General features: G+C 34.3%; 1 protein-coding gene across 1 annotated transcript in view; it reads right to left on the bottom strand.

Annotated features, from left to right (window-relative positions):
- Positions 1–19,895, bottom strand: part of hay (ATP-dependent DNA helicase hay) — a 337,042-nt gene that overhangs the window by 44,624 nt on the left and 272,523 nt on the right. The window contains exon 15 of the mRNA XM_090412093.1: positions 12,951–13,016. Within this exon, the coding sequence (XP_090268219.1) occupies positions 12,951–13,016 (66 nt within the window). The remainder of the gene's footprint in view (positions 1–12,950; positions 13,017–19,895) is intronic.

The following is a 19,895-nucleotide window of genomic DNA, read 5'->3' as shown; positions in this document are numbered from 1 at the left end:
TGTGGGACCATAGGCACAAATAAGTCTCATTGTCCAGTTCCCCATTCTGATCATTGCCTGAACATAACATTTTGTATTTATTGCTCAGAAAGATCTTACCAGTTTTTGTCTTTTTTGTTTCAGTCACCCCTGTTATGTCGATCTGGTACTTATCCAATTCGTCAGCTAGCTCCATGTCTTTGCCATTCAGGCTTCTTATGTTGATAGTACTTTTCTTGAACTCATGGTTTGAGTAGTTGGGGTGTGTGTTTTTGGATTTGTTCCAGTAGCTGACTTTTCACTGTTTGTCCTGGTTCCCTGAAGAAAACAATGGAAGCCTTGTTCAAGGTGACACTCCAGCTGGTATGAAATTCTGTCACGTTGTATCATCATTTTATATTGTGGTTTAAGCCAATAAGAATACAATTTGGTCTGCTAAATCCCAAATTGACAGCCCGTCCTCATTCGTTCAGTATCCAGGTAGATACCTAACAGGGTGCACCATGGGAAGGTGAGGATTGGACATTAGGTCAGAAGCCCTGGGTGTTTCTCTGCATTCCTTTAAAGGCTTTGTGTCCTCTCAGTTATACAGCTTTGACCCTTAAGGACCTCTGCTCCAAGTTTCTCTTCCACAAATTTTCTAAGCTTCTTAACTTTCTTAAATTAAAAGAAATCATAGGAATATAACAAGGATCTGTATTTAAGTTTTATAGATCTGGAAAAGCTGTAGGATATCTGTATGAAAATTCAGATATACCAAAAGTTTAAATAGAAATGGATAAATTTAAAAAGTTAATAATACAGTATTTGTAAAGCTACAAAGCGTTTGTTTTTGCATGTCATGAGCAAGACGTCTTGTGATGTTATTCTTATTTTTAGTTATTGATGTCTTGTTTAGATGTGATATAAATTTATTAAGATTAGTTATTAAAGCCTAATTATAATTTTGTATGAACTGTCAAGTTTTGTAATGCTTGTGCTGTTTGTATGTAAACACAGCATTGTTCATGCTGTAAATCAGTGGTTGACATAACATTGTTAGGGGTTGATTTGGGCTCAGGGGTCGATAGAAAAACATAAGACATCATTGTATGGGTAATATTTAATTCGGTTAACTTGGATTACCTCCATCCTGAATGACAACACAATTAAGAGTGAATCATGGGAACAGTGACATGAATAGGACCTGTAAGATGGAGCAAGGTCATGAAAATAGTTACGGAGGCCAAAATTACGTATTTACCAATAAACGGATGTCAGTGGTTTCTGCCCGGCCGGCGTGGCGGGAGCGAGATTGCAACACATATTTACTTATACTTACACGTATTCAATCCCAGTCTCGTTTTTGCGCATCAACTTACAAGTGAGCGTTAATGTTCTAAAATTCATCAACATACATATTATAATTCAATTGTTATTCATTCACAAACTAAACTTCTCTATGTTGAAGAGTTGAGCAGGGCTGGTAGTTCTGTACATCCTATAGAAATACATGAGTAGGTATATTATTTAGACTTATTACTTTTGCTGACTGACTTCAATTTTAATTATTTTGTTACAACCCCAGTAACCACAATGACAGCTTCAGATTCTAAAAAGAAATGTAGACAATATTTGTTAGAATATTGTCTGCATTTCATTAAGAAACGAAACGAGGCCTATGTGTCTTCTTTGTGAAAAAACTTTTAGTAACGATGCAACAAAACCAGCAAAATGAAAGATCATCTTCAAAGACTCCATCCTGATAAGAAAGATAAAGATCTTGACTTTTTTAAAGAACTGAAAGAGAAATACACACATCGACCAACTATAAAATCATTTATGAAAGCACCTGCCGAAGCTGACAATAAACAAGGATTAACAGCCTCCTACAATATTTTTTTTAATATAGCAAAAAAAGGAAAACCATATACAATTGCAGAGGACATTGTTATACCTGCAATCAAAGAAGTAATTGAAACCATAATGAAAAAAAGATTCTGGCCCTATTTTAAAATGATTACCATTGAGTGCGAATACCGTGAAAAGACATATTGGTGAAATGGCTGAAGATGTAGAAAAAGCTGTAGTATCAGAACTCAAAAATAGTAAGTTCTCCATCCAACTTGATGAATCTATATTCGATAGTTCTTCTATTCTTATGGCTTATGCAAGATATTATAGTAAAACCAAACATCAAATTATTGACGAATTTTTATTTGCAAAATATCTTGAAAGTGATGGAACGGGGTTGACAATTTTTCAGCGATTGGAGGAATAGTTAAATAAGTATGATATTCCATTTACTAATATAACAGCAGTAGCCACAGATGACGCACCTGCAATGGTGGATCGTTATCGAGGTTTCGCTGCCTTTCTGAAAGAAAAAGTTCAAAGTGTACGTACTATTCACTGTGTGTTGCACTGAAACCATTTGGTGGCAAAAACTCTCAGTGACGAACTGCATGATACTCTAAGAGTGTGTGTGTATTAATTCTATTGATCAAATTAGTGCTCATACTCTTAAATTGTGATCGTTTGCCAAACTTTGTGAAAAAAATGATGAAGTATTTAACCAGTTACTCTTGCATACTGAAGTAAGATGGTTGTCTAGAGGTGCAAGTCTACAAAGATTTGTTGGACTCAACCCTAGAGTTTCTTACAGATGTTAATTTGTTTTTGGGTGATGAACTGAAGAGAAATAAGAATCATATTTTCTACTTGGCGGACTTATTTTCAAAATTTAATGACGTACGGACCCATCTACAAGGTAAAGATGTCACTATTATTCAAGCTCAGATGATTCTTTTAGGCTTCCAAGCTAAATTAGCCTTATTTAAATCATCATTGTTACGAAAAGATTTTCAGTACTTTTCGAATCTACAGCAATTGGAAGTAAAAGATGAAGACTTAGAAATATACACACACCATCTTCAAAATTTGAGTGATGATTTTAAATTGCACTTTGCAGATTTTGAAAACATACACATTCCAGATTGGGTTATTACGCCATTTTCTGCAGATACTGAAAATATTGTATGTAACTTACAAGAGATGAACTTATTGAATTGTCAGTCGATCTTGAAGCTAAGACACTTTTTAAAAATAGGACTTTAAGTTACTTTTGGACAAATATAAATGTTGTAGAATAAAACTTTCTGAAGTGGTACTCTCCTTTTTGCTTGCATTTCCAAGCTCGTACATGTTAATTCCATTTTAACAAAACAAAGAAATAAGCTAGATATAGAATTCCGTGGCGATTTAAGGCTGAAACTTACTAATTTTGAACCCAACATTGCTAATTTTGTCAAGAGTCACGAAGCACACCCTTCACATTGACAACGTTAGTAAATTGTATACTAAGTTAATAAAAGTCTTATTTTCATATATATAAGGAAGATTGTATTATTGTTATTTTGTTATCTAAATTAAATTTTATATTTTATATATTATCATAAAATAAACAATCTAAAAACTCACATAAGCGTCTTTTTTGCTTGTCCTATTATAATTACATAATAGTAAAATAGAGGAGTTCGATAAAAAGTCAAGAAACTCTTGAAGGGGGTCGACGGTCAAAGAAGATTGGTGACCCCTGCTGTAAATCATGTTGCTTGACTAATTAAATGAACCTACCTCAGTGTATAAAAGATTGAGATTTGAAGAAATGTTATATATTCTAGCTATTTCATTATGAAATTGTAATTAAAAACACTTTTCTGCACTGCAAAGAAAGAACTTCATTATTTCAAGTCTAATGCTGGAAAGCAGTATTGGCAGCACACAAAGGTCGACTTGAGGGGAAGTTTCTCAGTTGTACTTCTGTGCATGCACATAAGCGAAAAGAACATTATTGAACATTGCTAGGTGTCCAGTGTCCACAGAGTAGAAAAAGAACACAGAAAGAGAAAACTGTGGTGTTTTCTGCATCTAAATATGAAGGACTGGACAGAAATAAGAAGAAAAGTCAGAAATAGAAGACAGAGAAGATCCTTGTTATAAAAAGATGTATCATTAATCCATGTAGGATTTATCTCAGCTGAGGCTGACTTTATTGCTTGCTAGTTCTAATAGAAATGGACCCAGTTTTATTTAGGATTCTGTCTGATAAGAGTGATTTCTAACTGGGGATGTTGTTTTTATTTCTTCAGATGCTTTTACATAGAAGGCAAGATTGTTTTTAAGTGTTGAACTGTTGATATTGTTTCAAGAATGTTGCGACTTTCACACAGAAAGTTAATTCATTTTAAAGTGATGAGTTCTTAGTAATTTATTCAATGAAGCTTGCTGCTACTTTCATATACAAAAGTCAAGTTACAGAGTGTCTTGGATGAAGACAAGATTTGTTTTATTCAATGTTCTGTGATTTTAGGATGCAAGAATTTGACTGTTGTGTTGCTGTCATATAGAGAGCATCTTTGTTTTGTCTTAATCTTTGTTAGTCTCCTGTGCAAACTCAAGAAAGAATAAAAGTTCTGTAGGAGACAAGAGACTAACTTTTTAAGAGTTTTGTCCATATAATATTTGCTGGTTTATGTAACTGAAGGAAAGCTGTGTAGCAGGAGTGTTTCTCATGTTGCTTGAAGTTGTAATATAAAGAAAATATGCTGGCAATTGCATAGTAGTTAAGTAGGTGATTTAATGTGTTTTTTGAGAATTAAATATTTTTATTTTGGTTAAAAAGTGTTTGAAAACTCAATTTCTTAATAAGTTTAATGGGTGTAATGGGATGTTAATATTAATTTCAGAGGTTAATTACATATAAGATATCCTGGTATATGAACCTGTGTGTAAGCTAGATTTGGAGTTTAGTAACACGTTATTCTTTTTATTTTGAATTTAAGAGTTTTAACCACTCAGAGTATGTAAAAGAAGTAAGTAAATATATACAGTCATACCTTGAAGTTACGCGGTAGGTGGGACCAACAAAAAGCATGTAAGTCGAATTCACGCAACTCAGGGTATAATTTTGCATGTAATTTATATATACAAACATATAAAATATTAGTTAATTGACAACCAAAGGTTTACAAAAACACCTATATTTTTTAAGAAATATAATCATAATTGTAGTTTTTTGTACATAAAAAAAAAAGAAAGTTATTTCGATGTCGATGGTTTCATAAAATCTAATAGATTCGTCTGACGGCATAATGTCTTTTTCTTGTCATGCAAAATTTCTTCATAGCAAGCTAATGATTTTTTATTCCTTGCCTTGTGGCTACAATTCATTCCTCGTTAGAATCTATGTCCTCCAGAATCTGTAAACCTTTCTTTTATGATTGTTTTTACTGTGGATTCCTGTAGATCGAACGTCTTTGCTAGCTCACAAATTTTCATTCTGCCTTCAAAATCCTTAATAATGTTGAATTTTGTTTCCAAAGTCAATTTTTTTCATTTCTTGCTAGCTGTAGAAGAATCAGACTTGCTTCTTTTGGATGACATTATTATTTTTTATGTAATAAAATTTTTATCAAGAACATAACATTAAACAACCTCAAGGTTTATAGACTATAAAAATTGTGTATGAATGGAGACCGTGCGAAACGCGTCAGTGCTTGTTCACAGCATGTGCGACACTGGTGAATGTGACCGGAAAGATATGACTAGTGGTGAGGCGTGAAGCAGGGCGGGAATACGTACGTATAAGAAACTGCGTAACTCCGGATTCGCGTAAGTTGGGGTATGACTGTACTCTCCCACACACCCAATATATAAACATATGAAAAGGTGCCAAGAGAAGAGCTGTTCAAAACATCACAATTACATGGGGTAAATAGAATATTATGGTGAGCAATACATAGTCTACATCATCATCATCAAATTCCTGCCATGTACCCTACTCAAGGGGTGTACAGGATATGATGGTACTACATGAAAAAAATTACATCATTACTAACCTCCTATCTACAATTTTCCTCCAAATCAGTCTGTTACTTGTCAAGACTCCAACATTATCAGATCTTATATTTCTATCGTCTAAGGCACTTTGTACTGTATCAATCCACCTATATCTTGGTCTTCTTCTGGGTCGTTTTCCTGTCAACCTGGCAGAGAACACTTTCTTCGCCCATTCTGTTTAAGTGACCATACCACCTGAGATTAGCTCTGCTAACGCATTCCTGAATGCTGACAATGTCAAGTTCTTTCCTAATATCCTCGTTTTTAATATGATATTGCCATTGATGCCATCTGTTCACGCCTCTAATCTTTCTCAGGACTCTCATATCTGCGGTCAATAGTCTTTGGTCAAGTGTTTTACTTCTGACCCAGCTCTCAGATCCACAAGTTAAAACTGGTTTGAACACTGTCTTGTATACAGCTAATTTAGTGATCCGACTAATTTCTCTCTTATTCCATATGAATTTATTTAATTGACTTCCCACCATACCAGCTTTGCTGATTCTGTTTTCTATTTCCATATTTAATTTGCCATCTTCACTAAAAATCGTGACTAAGTAGCTGAAATATTTTACTTGTTCCACAGGTTCTCCATTCACAACACAGTTGACATTTTCAATGATTCTGCCTATTTTCATTGACTTTGTTTTTTTATAGCTGACCTTCATACCATATCTATTACAACAGTTATTCAATTTAGTCAGAGAATCTTGCAGACTTGTAGCGGATTTATTTAGACGTATAACATCGTCTGCATAAAGCAAAGAACTGACATTAACATCTGCAATTTTGATATCATGTTTAATACCACTTTACTTCATAACGTGATCCATATAGATAATGAATAACAGAGGGGATAATATACATCCTTGTCTCATACCAGATTTAACATTAAACCATCTTCCTGTACTTCCTTCAATTCTAACTGCTGACTTACAACTCAAATAAAGACTAAGTATTGCTTGATATAATGTCCCATTGACACCATATAACTGTAACGTATTGAATAGCTTCTCTCTTGGCACCTTGTCATATGCCTTTTCCAAATCGACAAAACTTAAATAGAGATTTTTGTTATATTCCCATGCTTTCTCAACTATTTGCCGTAAAGTGAAGATCTGATCCTGACAGCCTCTATTTGGCCTGAATCCAGCTTGTTCTTCACCCAGCTTTTCTTCCACAATTCTTCTCAAGTATACTTGCATAGATCTTGCCCAGAACACTCAGTAGGGAAATACCTCTGTAATTCTCACATTCAGTTTTATTTCCCTTTTTATATATGGGTACTATGAGAGCTCTACTCCAATCATCGGGAATTCGTCTCTCTGTCCAGGCTTTCTGAACTATGCAGTGCAGCCACTGTAAGACTCTTATACCACCATACTTCAGCATTTCTGGCCGAATATCATCTACTCCTGCTGCCTTTTCACATTTCAAGCCTTTGATGACTTTTTCTACTAAAAGTATGGATATGTATTCCTGACTGCATGCCTGGGTAGTGTTTTTTTACCACTGTGCTGTCATCACTGCTTAAAACAGCACAGTGGTAAAAAAACACTACCCAGAAAACCAGAAAAAACTCATGTACAAAGATTATTTAATACATTTTTGCTGTATGGAATGGCTCTTCTGATGAACTAAAACAATTTCTCACTAAGTTAAACGCATTTCATCCTAGGATCAAGTTTACCCTAGAAGTAGAATCAAATAAACAGTTAGCCTTTTTAGATCTTCTAATTCTTCGCCAACCAGATGGTAACCTACATTTCTCAGTTTATAGAAAGAAGACTCATACAGGCCATTATATCTATGCGGAATCTCATCACCATCCCAGTCAAAAGGCAGGAACTATTAAAACACTGGTTCATCGGGCCCACTCCTTTTGTTCTTCAGACGATCTTTTACAGAAAGAACTACAATATATAACTTCTTCCTTTCTATCTAATGGTTATAAGAATTGCTTCATTAAAAGAACTTTGAGTAGTTTTAATATGTCTTCCTCTTCAAACACAGAAGAAATAACGCGCATTACTATCCCTTATGTACAAGGCATCAGTGAACGTATAGCAAAAGTTTTAAAACCACTGAATATTTTTGTTGCTTTTCGACCGTTTAGAAAAATCTCCACCTTTCTCACTTCTCCTAAGGACAAGCTTCTACACCTTAATCATCCAGGTGTCTACCAGATTCCGTGCTCTTGTAGATTATCTTATTTCGGACAAACGGGAAGATCTGCCTCTATTTGGCTAGAAGAACACCAATCTTATATTGAATACTTTAAACCTGAAAAGTCTGGACTTTCTGAACATGCCATCTTCACCAGACACAGAGTTCATTGGAGAAAGACAAAAGTTCTTCACAAAAGTCAGTTTCTCATGGAACACCTTTATAAAGAAACATGTGAAACTCTACTTCATTCTCCTAACTTAAACAGATCCGACGGCTTACGTCTATCCCCTTTATGGGAGATAGTACTTTACAAATCAGCTTATCTTTCCTAACTTTTTATTGTATTGATTTTTTTATTTTTATTTATTTTTTATTTTATTTTATTTTATTTTATTTTTTATTTTTTTAATTTTATTTTTTATTTTTATTTTATTTTATTTTATTTATTATTTTTTTTAAGGAAAGTTATTGACCTTTTTAGTTATTTTACACCAGCTACTTAGGTGGCGCTTTTTGGAATTGTCAGTTATTGTTTAATTTGAGCTTAATGTACCGAAGATGCCTGTGACACACAGACGAAAATTATACTATTAAATAATCTTTGTACGTGAGTTTTTTCCGTTATTAATTTTGTATCGATATGTCTACTCACGGTATACCTCTTTTAAAACTTACATTTAAGTTGTAAATCAGCAGTTAGAATCGAAAAAAGTGCTGGAAAATGACTAGATATAGAATCATGTATAAAACAAGGATGCACACTATCTTCAGTATTATTTATCATTTGTATGGATCACATTAAGAAGTAGCATCAAACCTAATATCAAAATTAGATATTCAACTTATCTCTATACTTCATGTTGATGTAGCACTTCTATGTAAATCCAGGGAAGGGTTTCAGGATTCTTTGATGAAATTGAATAACTGCTGTAACAAATTTGGTATGAAAATCAGCAATAAAAAGACATAGCTTGCTGTTAATAGTGTGCATTCCACTGGATACATGAGATGCTAAATCACGTTTAGTTGAAAAGCCATTCTGAAGGCTAAATCATGTTTAGTTGAAAAGCCCTTCTGAAGGTGTGTGTGTGTGTGTGTGCCAGATAGGATTGAAAATCAGATTTTTTAAAGATAATTGTCAATAGTAACTGATTCGTGGAGGCTAAATATAAGCAGGAATGCACAGTGCACATAAAACACCACCTGCTTTCTCAATTGAGAACCTATAAAACAAGTAAAATACTTAAGCTATTTAGGCACAATTTTTACTGAATATTTATAGTTAAATTTGTAATTTTTAATAACATTTATAGGGAATAAGAGAGAATTTATCAAAACACTAGCAGCATACAGGACAGTGTTTGAACCAATTTTAACTTATTTTTTGGGTTAGAAATAAAGGAGTTGATCAAAGACTACAATCAACAGATATGCGAGTTTTGAGAAAACTTTTTTTTTGTTTTGAAAAATCAGTGGATATTAAACAAATGGTATCAATGACAGTATCACATTCTTCTTCTTCTGCAGCTTCTCCCACTTAAGTGGGGTCACTGTTGATGATGAGTCTCTTCCACATCCTCCTGTCTTGGACTGTCACCACATCCAAGTTCTTCATCCTCAAGTCCTCTTCTACCAGCTCTTCCTCCTTCCTTGCACATCCATCTGCATGACCCTTCTTCCCACATATTCGTCCTCCCTCCTCATCACATGACCAAACCATCTCAACCTTGCTTCCTGTATCTTCGCTCCTAAGTTCGTAACTTCCACTGTTCCCCACACATAGTCATTTCTCAGACGATTCTTTCTGGTCACACCACACATCCACCTAAGCATTCTCATCTCTGCTACTTCCATCCTGCTGATGTTATTTTTCCTCAGGGCCACAGTTTCTATAGCATATGTCATAGCCTCACTGGCCTCACTACTGTCCTATAGATTTTGCCTTTCAGATTGATCAGCACCCTCTTATCGCATAACACTTCAGCCATCTCCCTCCAGTTCCTCCAACCCGCTTGTATCCTGCATCCCACTTCCTTCTCAGCTCCTCCATCTTCTTCCACTGTTGAACCTAAGTATCTAAAGTCCCTCACCTTCCTGATGACATTTCCTTCCAGCTCCAGATCTGCCTCCTGGCCGCCACCCACTGTGCAACACATATACTCTGTCTTACTTCTCAGTCTCATACCTCTCATATCACATTAAAAATTATATATCACACATTCTTGAAGACATTCAAGAATGCATGAACAGAACTAATCTAAGGTGGTATGGACCCTTAAACAGAAGAGGAGAGAAAGGTTAGCAAAACAGGTGTTTGAGATGGCAGGAAAAAGAATCAGAAGAAGACCAAGATATAAGTGAATTGATGCAGTGCCACAGAAGACTGAAATATTAGATCTGACAATACTGAAGTCCTGACAAATTTGTTGAAAACTGTTGATAGAAAGTTAATAATAATGTACACAATAATCATATAGTTCTATCATAGCATCCTGTATACTTCTTGAAGGGGTATATCAAAAATTTGATGATGATTCTAGTTCTTAATTCAAATACCCCATATTGTTTTGCATCCTGAACCTGTGTGAATACACACAACCAGCAATTTAATTTGGAAGAAAATTGTTGATAGATGTCAGTGATAATGTAAACTTAATTATTTGGTACTATCATATATCCTGCACATTTCCTCAAAGGTGATAACAGGAAAATGATAACAAAAGCAATTACATCATTTTTGGCTAAGTTTGTCATCTACTTGAGTTAATTAATGAGGAGATTGATGATATATAAGATAATTTTATATATTCAACTTGTACAAGGATATAAAATTTATAATTACATGCACATAACTACAAGTACTCCAATAAGCATTATTTACCATGTTCTACCACCCAACTAATTCCCTGTGAAAGGCAACTTCTGTTAAACATATAGACATCTTTTAATGATTTATAAGCATTTTATTTTCCTTTCCCTACCCAAGATCTTCTCAATAATTTTTGAATTTATAGTGAAAATTTTCTCATCCCACATATACATGTTACCATCCCTTTTCTTATTTTAAATACCAACCCCCACACAAAAGAGGTCACAAAATTGATAACAGTGCCATATGTAGGCAAGTGAATAGGAAGAAAAAATGAAATTATTGTATTTCTTGAAGTCTGGGGTTATATCTATATTTGTTGGGGAAACAGTGTGGAGAATGCTGGTCTTTTGAACAGCCTTTACTACAGATGGAATTAAAGAAAAAGAAGAGGATAAGAAATTGGTTTGATAAGTCTGGAGCTGAACAGTGAATGGATGCTAACAATGAACTGATCGTGTTCTTACATGATTAGAGGAATGTGGAGCAATAGTAATGATAAGCTCTGTGGAGCAATACCCTTTGAAAAAAAAAAAAAAGTAAGCAGGATTGTTAAAACATAATCTTCCTTTAGCAAACCAATGCTGTCCATTAAATAGAATTCTGCTGCTGTCAAGCCAGTTCTGAATCCATGTCCTCACTAGTTTCTCTAACATCTTGACCAAACAAGCAGATTAGCCTATAATTCAAAGCCTTAGTCTTATAACACTCCCCCCCCCTTTTATGAAGCTGAACAATTTTGACCTCTTTTCATTCATTTAGATAGAACATGGAATATTCTTTCATTTCAGTTTTCATGTCACTTTTATAATCTCCAATTCCTTTTACACCACTCTTTAAGTGTTCGTTAAGTAAATTACTTAACGAACACTTCATCAGTGTATATCATAGTGGTGTGAATGATGCTGTGCAACATGTAGAAGGAAGGCAAAAAGTAGGAGAATTAAAGATGAAAGAATCAGGTGTATCAAGTGTTGCTCAGGTTAATGTTAATAAGGCCCTGCCCTCGTCCTGGTTATTTAATGAGTCCTGTAGTGGGTAAAAGTGGGTAAATTTACTAAGGTGTGAAAAGAAGGAAAAATAATACCTATCCACGAGCATGGTTCAGGAAGAGAAGTTTTTCAATTATAGACTGGTCAGTACATCTACAGTTGTGAAAAGTGTTGGAAAAATTGGTTAGAAATAGAATACAGGATCGGATTGATGAACATAAGATTTTCTATGATGGTCAGTATGAGCTGAGAAGGGCAGGTCTTGTTTAAGCAATCTGCTTATGTTTTATGATAAGGTAACAAATGTGTTGGATAAGGGTCATATACAGCGATATTCTTGGATTTTGCAAACGCATTCGATAGTTTACAACATGATAAGTTGGTGTATAAGCTGCAGAGGAAAGGAATAGATAGTATATTGGTTAAATGGATTGGCTCTCTGAATGATACCAGCAAGTCGTGTATGATGTTTTTATCTGGTTTAAGCTGATGCAGAATGCAGTTTGGTTGGCTAAGTCTGATACTGCCAGCCCATCCTTGTTTGTTCAGCACCCAATGGATACCTACTAACAGGGTGCACAAAGGTGAGGATTATACATCAGGTTAGAGATCTTAGCCAGTTCTCCACATTCTTTAGGTGATCCTATAGGTCACTTTATTCATATATAATTTAAGAGAATTAAAAAGTGCCTAATCATCTCTTGCTTTACTGATCTCAAAGCATGATAAGTTTGCTTGGCATTTGTGATAAATATATTTCAAATATTACATTTGCCAGCTAGGTTAGCAGAGCAGAGCAGTTAGCATATCTGCTCTCCAATCAACAAGCTGCAGGTTCGAATCCCAATTGCAGGCATGAATGTTTGTTTTTAGTTGGTAGATGAATTTCATCACCCAGTGTGGAACTACCAGTCTGCATAGTGGAGGCCTAAAGTGACTTGAAAAAAATCAAGAAAAATACAAAAAATTCATGGATGGGAGCCATATAAAACATGTTACAACAGTCAAAAACAGCTTAGTTACTCTAAATTTGTCAACATTATAGAAAATACAATACTTGCCATTTTTTTACACATCCTGGTTGATAAATATTCTTGATAGAATTCAGGAGTCATTGGACACCATACCTAGTTAAAAAATATATATATTTTAAGTAGTAGTTTATGATTTTTTTGTCAGAGAACAAAATATACATCTGCTTCAAACTTCGTTGTATTTTTTTCATGTTTTAAATAATTTCCATAGTTAAGCAAACTGAAGCATATTACAAACTGCTAGTAAAAAAAATAGTATAAAAACATATGCTATATGAGCAGCTTTTTTGTTGCATGACATTTCAATATGTAAGTGATTAAACAAACATACAGTAAGTCCTCGACTTGCATGGATTCACAGATATCCAACTACAATACCTTTATGGCTAGTAATGCCATCTGAGCCTCCATAGCTCAGTCAGTATAGACCATCGGTTCCCAACTGGTGGTACGCATACCAACTTTAAACATTATTGACGCGTTATTAGTTCAGTTATTGACTGAGTATAAGTAAGTGCATTACATTAAGATAGGCAACTGAATAAAAGTGTCAGTATTTAAAAACAGCTATTTTAAAAACAAAGGGTACAATTTATAGAATGGGTTTAAAAGGAGTACACAAGTGGAAAACGGTTGGGAACCACTGGTATAGACAAAGCCCTTTGGTCGAAAACACCTCAGTTCAATTCCCGTCAGTAATGTGAGGAAACCTTTATCTGGTCTCTTTTGACTAAAGGTGAGTTAGCTGGTCTCATACAGATGTAGGGATTTTTTCAACCCGGAAACTCGGGTTGAAAAAACAAACAAAACAGAACAAGCAAACTGGCTCCGTGAACACACACACACACACACATTTGTACAGACATAGGACACCTCTAGGAATAAGGAGTAACCAACCTATTCCATAGGATTTCGGTTCCGAATACCTACACAGTAAAATGTGTAGGTCTACGCGTGAGCAAAATTAGGATAGGATAGGAATGCCTTAGTTTCACATAGATAAGATATTAAAATGGAGGATATTATGGATCCAGTCATATCTTATAGTCAAATATAGAAAGAAACTTTAAAAAAGGTAATAAGTTCGGAGACATTGCATACATTTATGAAATGAATGAATCAAATGTTAGTGACTATAAAAGTAAAAGTTTGGATTATGCAGCAATATGAAAAGATCAGCCAATGCAATCCTCGATTGCTTTCAAGAAGCATATCAATAGAATAAATGGAAATAAAATTATTGGTGATTTTGATTGAAGACGTAATAATGAACGCAAATGAGTCTCAAGCTTATGCAAAGAGGAATGTGTAATACTGTACATACAGTATTACATATTCATAATGAATATGTAAATGTCAGTATTACTTTTCTTGCAGTTACATATGCTTTTATATTTGGTTCTCAATAGGATACTGAATAAACTTTCATTTCCTCAAAGTTTCATTTTCATAAACAGAATCTGTTGTAGCTTTAATTATCCTTTGAAATGAACAAGTCAAAAATGCATCATATTTAGCATCATTCAACTTGTGCAGATACCTTCAGAACGAATTAACTGTGTAAGTTGAGGACGTACTGTACTGCTGACAAAAGAGAGGCATTTAGCAAGGATATGATGTTATGTGAATTAGTGTTCTTGTGAAGTGAATAATTCACTTCAAGGATATATGTAGCAATCAGAGATGGTAGACATTGGGTGAAATAAGAAACCCTAAGTCCTACAGTTAGATAGGGCTAAATGCCCTCACCTACTTCCTGAATGGAAATAAAAAGGCGTTAGCTGATTTAAAAATTTTATTTTAGCTGAAGTCCTACAATACACAATGTGTTGTACAAAGCATAGTATAGCCTGATCTAGTCTATACTGAAGATGCCTATATAACTACCTTAATGTGGGAAGTATGTGTGTGTGTGTTCTAATAACTTAGGACTATACTGTTGGGAAATTAAGTTCTTGATAGTCAGCCTTGTCACAGCAGTTAAACTACGGTAGTCAGATCATGTATAGTCTAGAGTAATTATTTTGAAGAAACTATTAAATGAAGTAATTGAGACTGAAGAGTCAAAAACAATTCTCTGAAGGAACATAACTTACTAGTAGTACCTATCACAACTTGAGATTAAAAAGCATTAGGAGAACCTCATAATGCTAAAACAGAATGATATAAAAGTTTTGAAAGTAGCTACAATGCATAATTCACACAAGTTGGTCAGAATTTGATCCCAGTGATTGGTATTGAGTTCTCATCATAACAGCTTATAAAAAGGAAATAAAAATAAATGTGAAGAATAAAAGATAATTATACAGTAATTTCTTTATTATAGAAATTCCTTCATTAGATTTATCCAGGGAAAACAAGTGAAGTGAAGATTAAGCAGATTTAGGCAAAACAGAGGTTGTTAAGATCTTGACAACAAATGGTGAGAAATCATGGGAAATATAACAAGGATCATGATTTTTTTTTTAATAGCTGATTTCTTAAAGTATATGTGCTAGCCTAGTTGGCCAAGTGGATAGCAACTCTCTTCTCCCATGAAGAGGCTGAAAGTTCAACCTGCCTACAAGTATGGACATTAGTGAATGTGTTTAGGCAGGAGATAAATTTCATGCCCAGTGTAAAGACTACTAGCTTGCTTATTGGAGGTCTGAAGTGGCTTGAAAAAGTTTCACATTTGGTTTCTAGGGCAGAGTCTCTAGATAAGGGGGCCAAGAATTAAACTTCTCGGCACAGCATATGTGTAAAGTATAAATCAGCATTTAGAATTGAAGGATGTACAAGAAGATGGTTTCATGTGAATTCTGGTGTGATGTAAGAGGGATGCATTCCTCCTATATTATATGCACAAAACATCTCTGTTATCTGTGATCTAAATGAATCACATTATTAAGAAATGCAATCTGGTTGGCTGAATGGTTAGCATATCCGCTTTCCAGCCAAACGGCTGCAAGTTCGAATCCTGCTGTGGGCATCGACGTTTGTGAAAATACTAGTGGTGGCAGTGGACAGTAGATGGTGTTGGTGTATGAGGTGAGGCTATTAAATAACGAGACAAGGTGCACCGTGAATGACGTTGAAAGTTCTAGAAGCAGTTGAGATAAGCATTCTTCACTGTTGCTCGTAGTTAGTCTGTAGGCAGTTATGAAAGAAACACATATGAAGTCGCTTTGCCGGAATAATGTCTAACGTTAAACTCGAGCAGTGCATTAATCTCAAATTCCTTGTGAAATTAAAGAAATCGCTGCCCGAGTATTTGAAACTGTTGCAGGAGTTGTACAGTGATAATGTAATGTCACATGCGCGAATGTTTGAATGGCACAAATGCTTTGCTGAAGGTCAAGAAAATATTGAAGATGACGAACAACTGGGTCGCCCTATGACAGCAGTAACTGAACAAAACTTTGTGAAAATTAATGAAATTGTCTGCAACGATTGCCAATTAAGCATTCGGATGATAGCAGACATGGTGCACATTGATAAGGAGACAGTATGACAAATTTTGCATGAGCAATTGAACATGAACAAAGTCTGTGCCAAAATGGTTCCCAAAAACTTGTGACAGGAGCAGTCACAAGTTTTTGGGAAGCATTTTGGCGCAAGAACCATTTTGGTATCACATGAGATGTGGAAAATCCACGTCTCATGTGATGAGACGTGGATTTTCCAGTATGATCCAGAGACAATCGATACACTGGAAAACTCCCATGTTACCGAGGATGAAAAAAGCAAGAATGAGCAACTCAAAACTGAAGGCAATGCTGATCGTTTTTTTTTTTTATATCAATGGCGTGGTAACGGTTGAATGAGTACCAGAGGGGTCAGACAGTTAACCAACGTTATTACCTTGAGGTTCTGGCCAAGCTGAGAGAATGAGTGAGGAAGAAAAGACCCGATCTGTGGAAGAACAACGCTTGGATTCTCCATCAGGACAATGCTCCAGCCCACAGTGCACTGTCTGTAAAGCAGCATCTGACTGATAAGAAGATCTCAGTGTTGGATCATCCACCTTACTCACCAGACTTAGCTCCATGCAACTTTTAACTTTTTCCAAAGCTGAAATTTGCATTGAAGGGCACCCACTTTCAGTCAGTGGATGAGGTAAAGGAGAAAACAGCAGCGCTACTGAAGCAGATAACACCTGATGACTTGCAGCACTGCTTCCAACAATGGAAAATTTGTATGCAACAGTGTACAGATAGAGAAGGGGAGTATGTTGAAGGGGATAACAATTAAGTTATTGTAGAGTAGAGTAGGTGCCTTGTAGAGTAAGTGCCCTCCCTTTATGAGTTTTGGACTCCCTGGAGGTGTCAAATAATAATAATAATAATAATTAAGAAAAGTGTGTGAAATTTCATATTCAAACAGAATATCGAACTTAGTTCTTTATCTTTGCAGATGATGCTATCATCTTATATAAAATTTACTTTAAATTAAGTCTTTAATCAAATGAAAATAACTGCTAGGTTAAAATGAAATCCACTATAAAAAGACAAAGTTAAGAAATTAGGCAGAAAAACAGAAATCATCACTTGAATTTTCAGATGTAAACTGAGAATTCAAATATAAACTATGGAATGGAACAGGTAATACATTTCAGCAATTTAAGCTCAGTGTTTGGTGAAGAATAAAAATTAAATATGGAAATATAGTAATAAGGCTTCTACAAAATTATAGAGAACAAGAGAGAGAAACTGATCAAAAAGGTCAAAACTGAGCAGAGATGTGTTGTTTTCAAGACTGTTTGAAAACAATTTTTACACAGAAATATGATGATTGTATCACACACTGGAGATCACAAATAAGAATTCTGAGAAAAATTAGAGGAGGATATTGGTGGCTAAATTGGAAGAACCACATCAAAAATGAAGATATGATAAAAGAACTTGGCATTAAAATAATATTCGAGAATGTTGTAGTAATAATAATAATAATAATAAAAACATAACTAATCTAGGATGGCAAGGTCACATAAACAATGAAAGATGACAGATTAGTAAAACATGTATTAGAAGTAAAAATGTCTGGAAAAAGAGACCAAGAAGAATACTAAGATATAGGCTGTAGTTTGATATGGTTAGGAGTGCCTTAGAAGACTGAAATGTAAGAGCTGATCAAATCAGAGAAATGACAAATAATTTGGAAAAAAATGAAAAATGTTTATCAAAAACTAGTCACAAAAAGATAAATCATATTGGTCTATCATAATGCATATAGTACATACCTTTAGGGTGTACACCAGAAAATGATGCTGATATTTCAAAAAAATTTAACTATAAGCACAAAACAATAATCTACAAGAAGTTTTTTTTTTTTAATATCAATTCCACACATGAGAGGTCACAAACCATAACAGTTATTTAAATAATTTAAAATGGCTATATCTACTGTTCCTTTAAGAGAAGATTGCATTGCCAACCAGATTAAGTTAAAAATATATGCATCAACATTCAGATGTTGTTAGCATGCAAGTCACATTAGGGAATTTTAACCACTGTGTGCAATGGTGAGATAAAAATAGGACCACCATTATTAAGCATTGGTTTGGGTTTTCTGATGGCTATAATTATCATTTTGCTAAATTTTGGAAGCTTGGTTACCAAATACATCAGTAATATAACTTTAATCGTGCTGAAAAATTTACCAATATGCTTATCATATTAAAGGGAAAACACCTACAACTTTAAATTGCTTTACTGACACTGATATTATCTTGATGTCAGTTATGTATCTATAATGCTATATCTGTTTAAAGCACTAAAGCAATAGACAAATATAGCCATTGATTTCAAATTTGGTACAACCTTAATAGTTAATAGATTGTTTGCATAAAATAATTTAAACAAATAGTTGAATGAACTTAGAGAGTAAAGGAAGTAATCAGAAAATAGAACAGGAGAGTATGGTAAGTAGTAATGAAATAAAGCAGGAATGTAAATATAATTATGTCAAATATCTTTTATGAGTGTTAAATTGTGAATGAAGAATTTTATGATTATTAATACTCCATTTATGATTTAACATGAATTGCATTTCCTGAGCTAAGTTTGCTCCTAAGTAAATTGTAATTTAAACACTTAATGTTTTTTGTTCATTGAAATAATAATTGTAATTTTTTTTTAATTATTTATCTTATATAAATTCTTTATATTAACTTGTAAATGTATCCTAAGCGAACTGTAATATATGCATTTTATTTGTTGTTACTGAAAGTGAAAGTATTTCTAAGGGACTTTGCTAATGTGATTTGATTGGCTGCTGTCAGAAAACAAAGTTATTTTGAGATAGTGCATGCCTTAGCGTTGGGAACTGTTTAACAATCACGTGGGAATTTCGTTGTAAACCGAAAGAGCGGAGAAAAACAATTTTGAGTGGAAAAAAGAGAGAGGATTTATGAGATATAGGAAGAAGGAACCAGAAAGAAAATGGAGAGAGTGTAGGAAGGTCGTGAGATGTGATCTAACCTGGGATCGTACGACGAAACAAAGATTTGGAAACTTGTTCCGATTTTAATGAATCTTACTTCGAACTCATATTTATTTATAGTTTCCTGTCACTTTGTAAAGGAATTTACCCGAGTGAAAGGATAATAATATGATCAAGATTTATCGTAAGATAAGTTATTACAAGCAAGAAAATACATTTTCCAGTCTTAACAAATAAGTTATTGAACTCAGGGATACTATAACTTTTGTGTTGCCTATAGAGGAAGATTATCGAGTGCCTAGAAGTGTTGTAAGTGTTTTCCATAATGTGCAAGCTATGATGATCATACCGGTAAGAATATCTATTCTATAACTAACGTGTGATAGTGTTGCTTATGTCCAGAGAATTTGGTCAAATTTCGTGTTGCTGGAGCCAGCTAGTCAAGCTTGAATGAGTGATATTATAAAACATTTTCCTTGTGAAACTAATGTGAAAAACTTCATTGAAGAATTAGTTCATGTTTGAATGTGTTATCTCACAATGTATATG

This window comes from Typopeltis vanoorti, chromosome 22, assembly GCF_054136105.1.
Source record: "Typopeltis vanoorti isolate ZY-2024b chromosome 22, IOZ_Tvanoo_1.0, whole genome shotgun sequence".
Classification (NCBI taxonomy): Eukaryota; Metazoa; Arthropoda; class Arachnida; order Uropygi; family Thelyphonidae; genus Typopeltis; species Typopeltis vanoorti.
The sequence above is the reverse complement of the archived record's forward strand: the minus strand, read 5'-3'. Positions and strand labels throughout refer to the sequence as shown.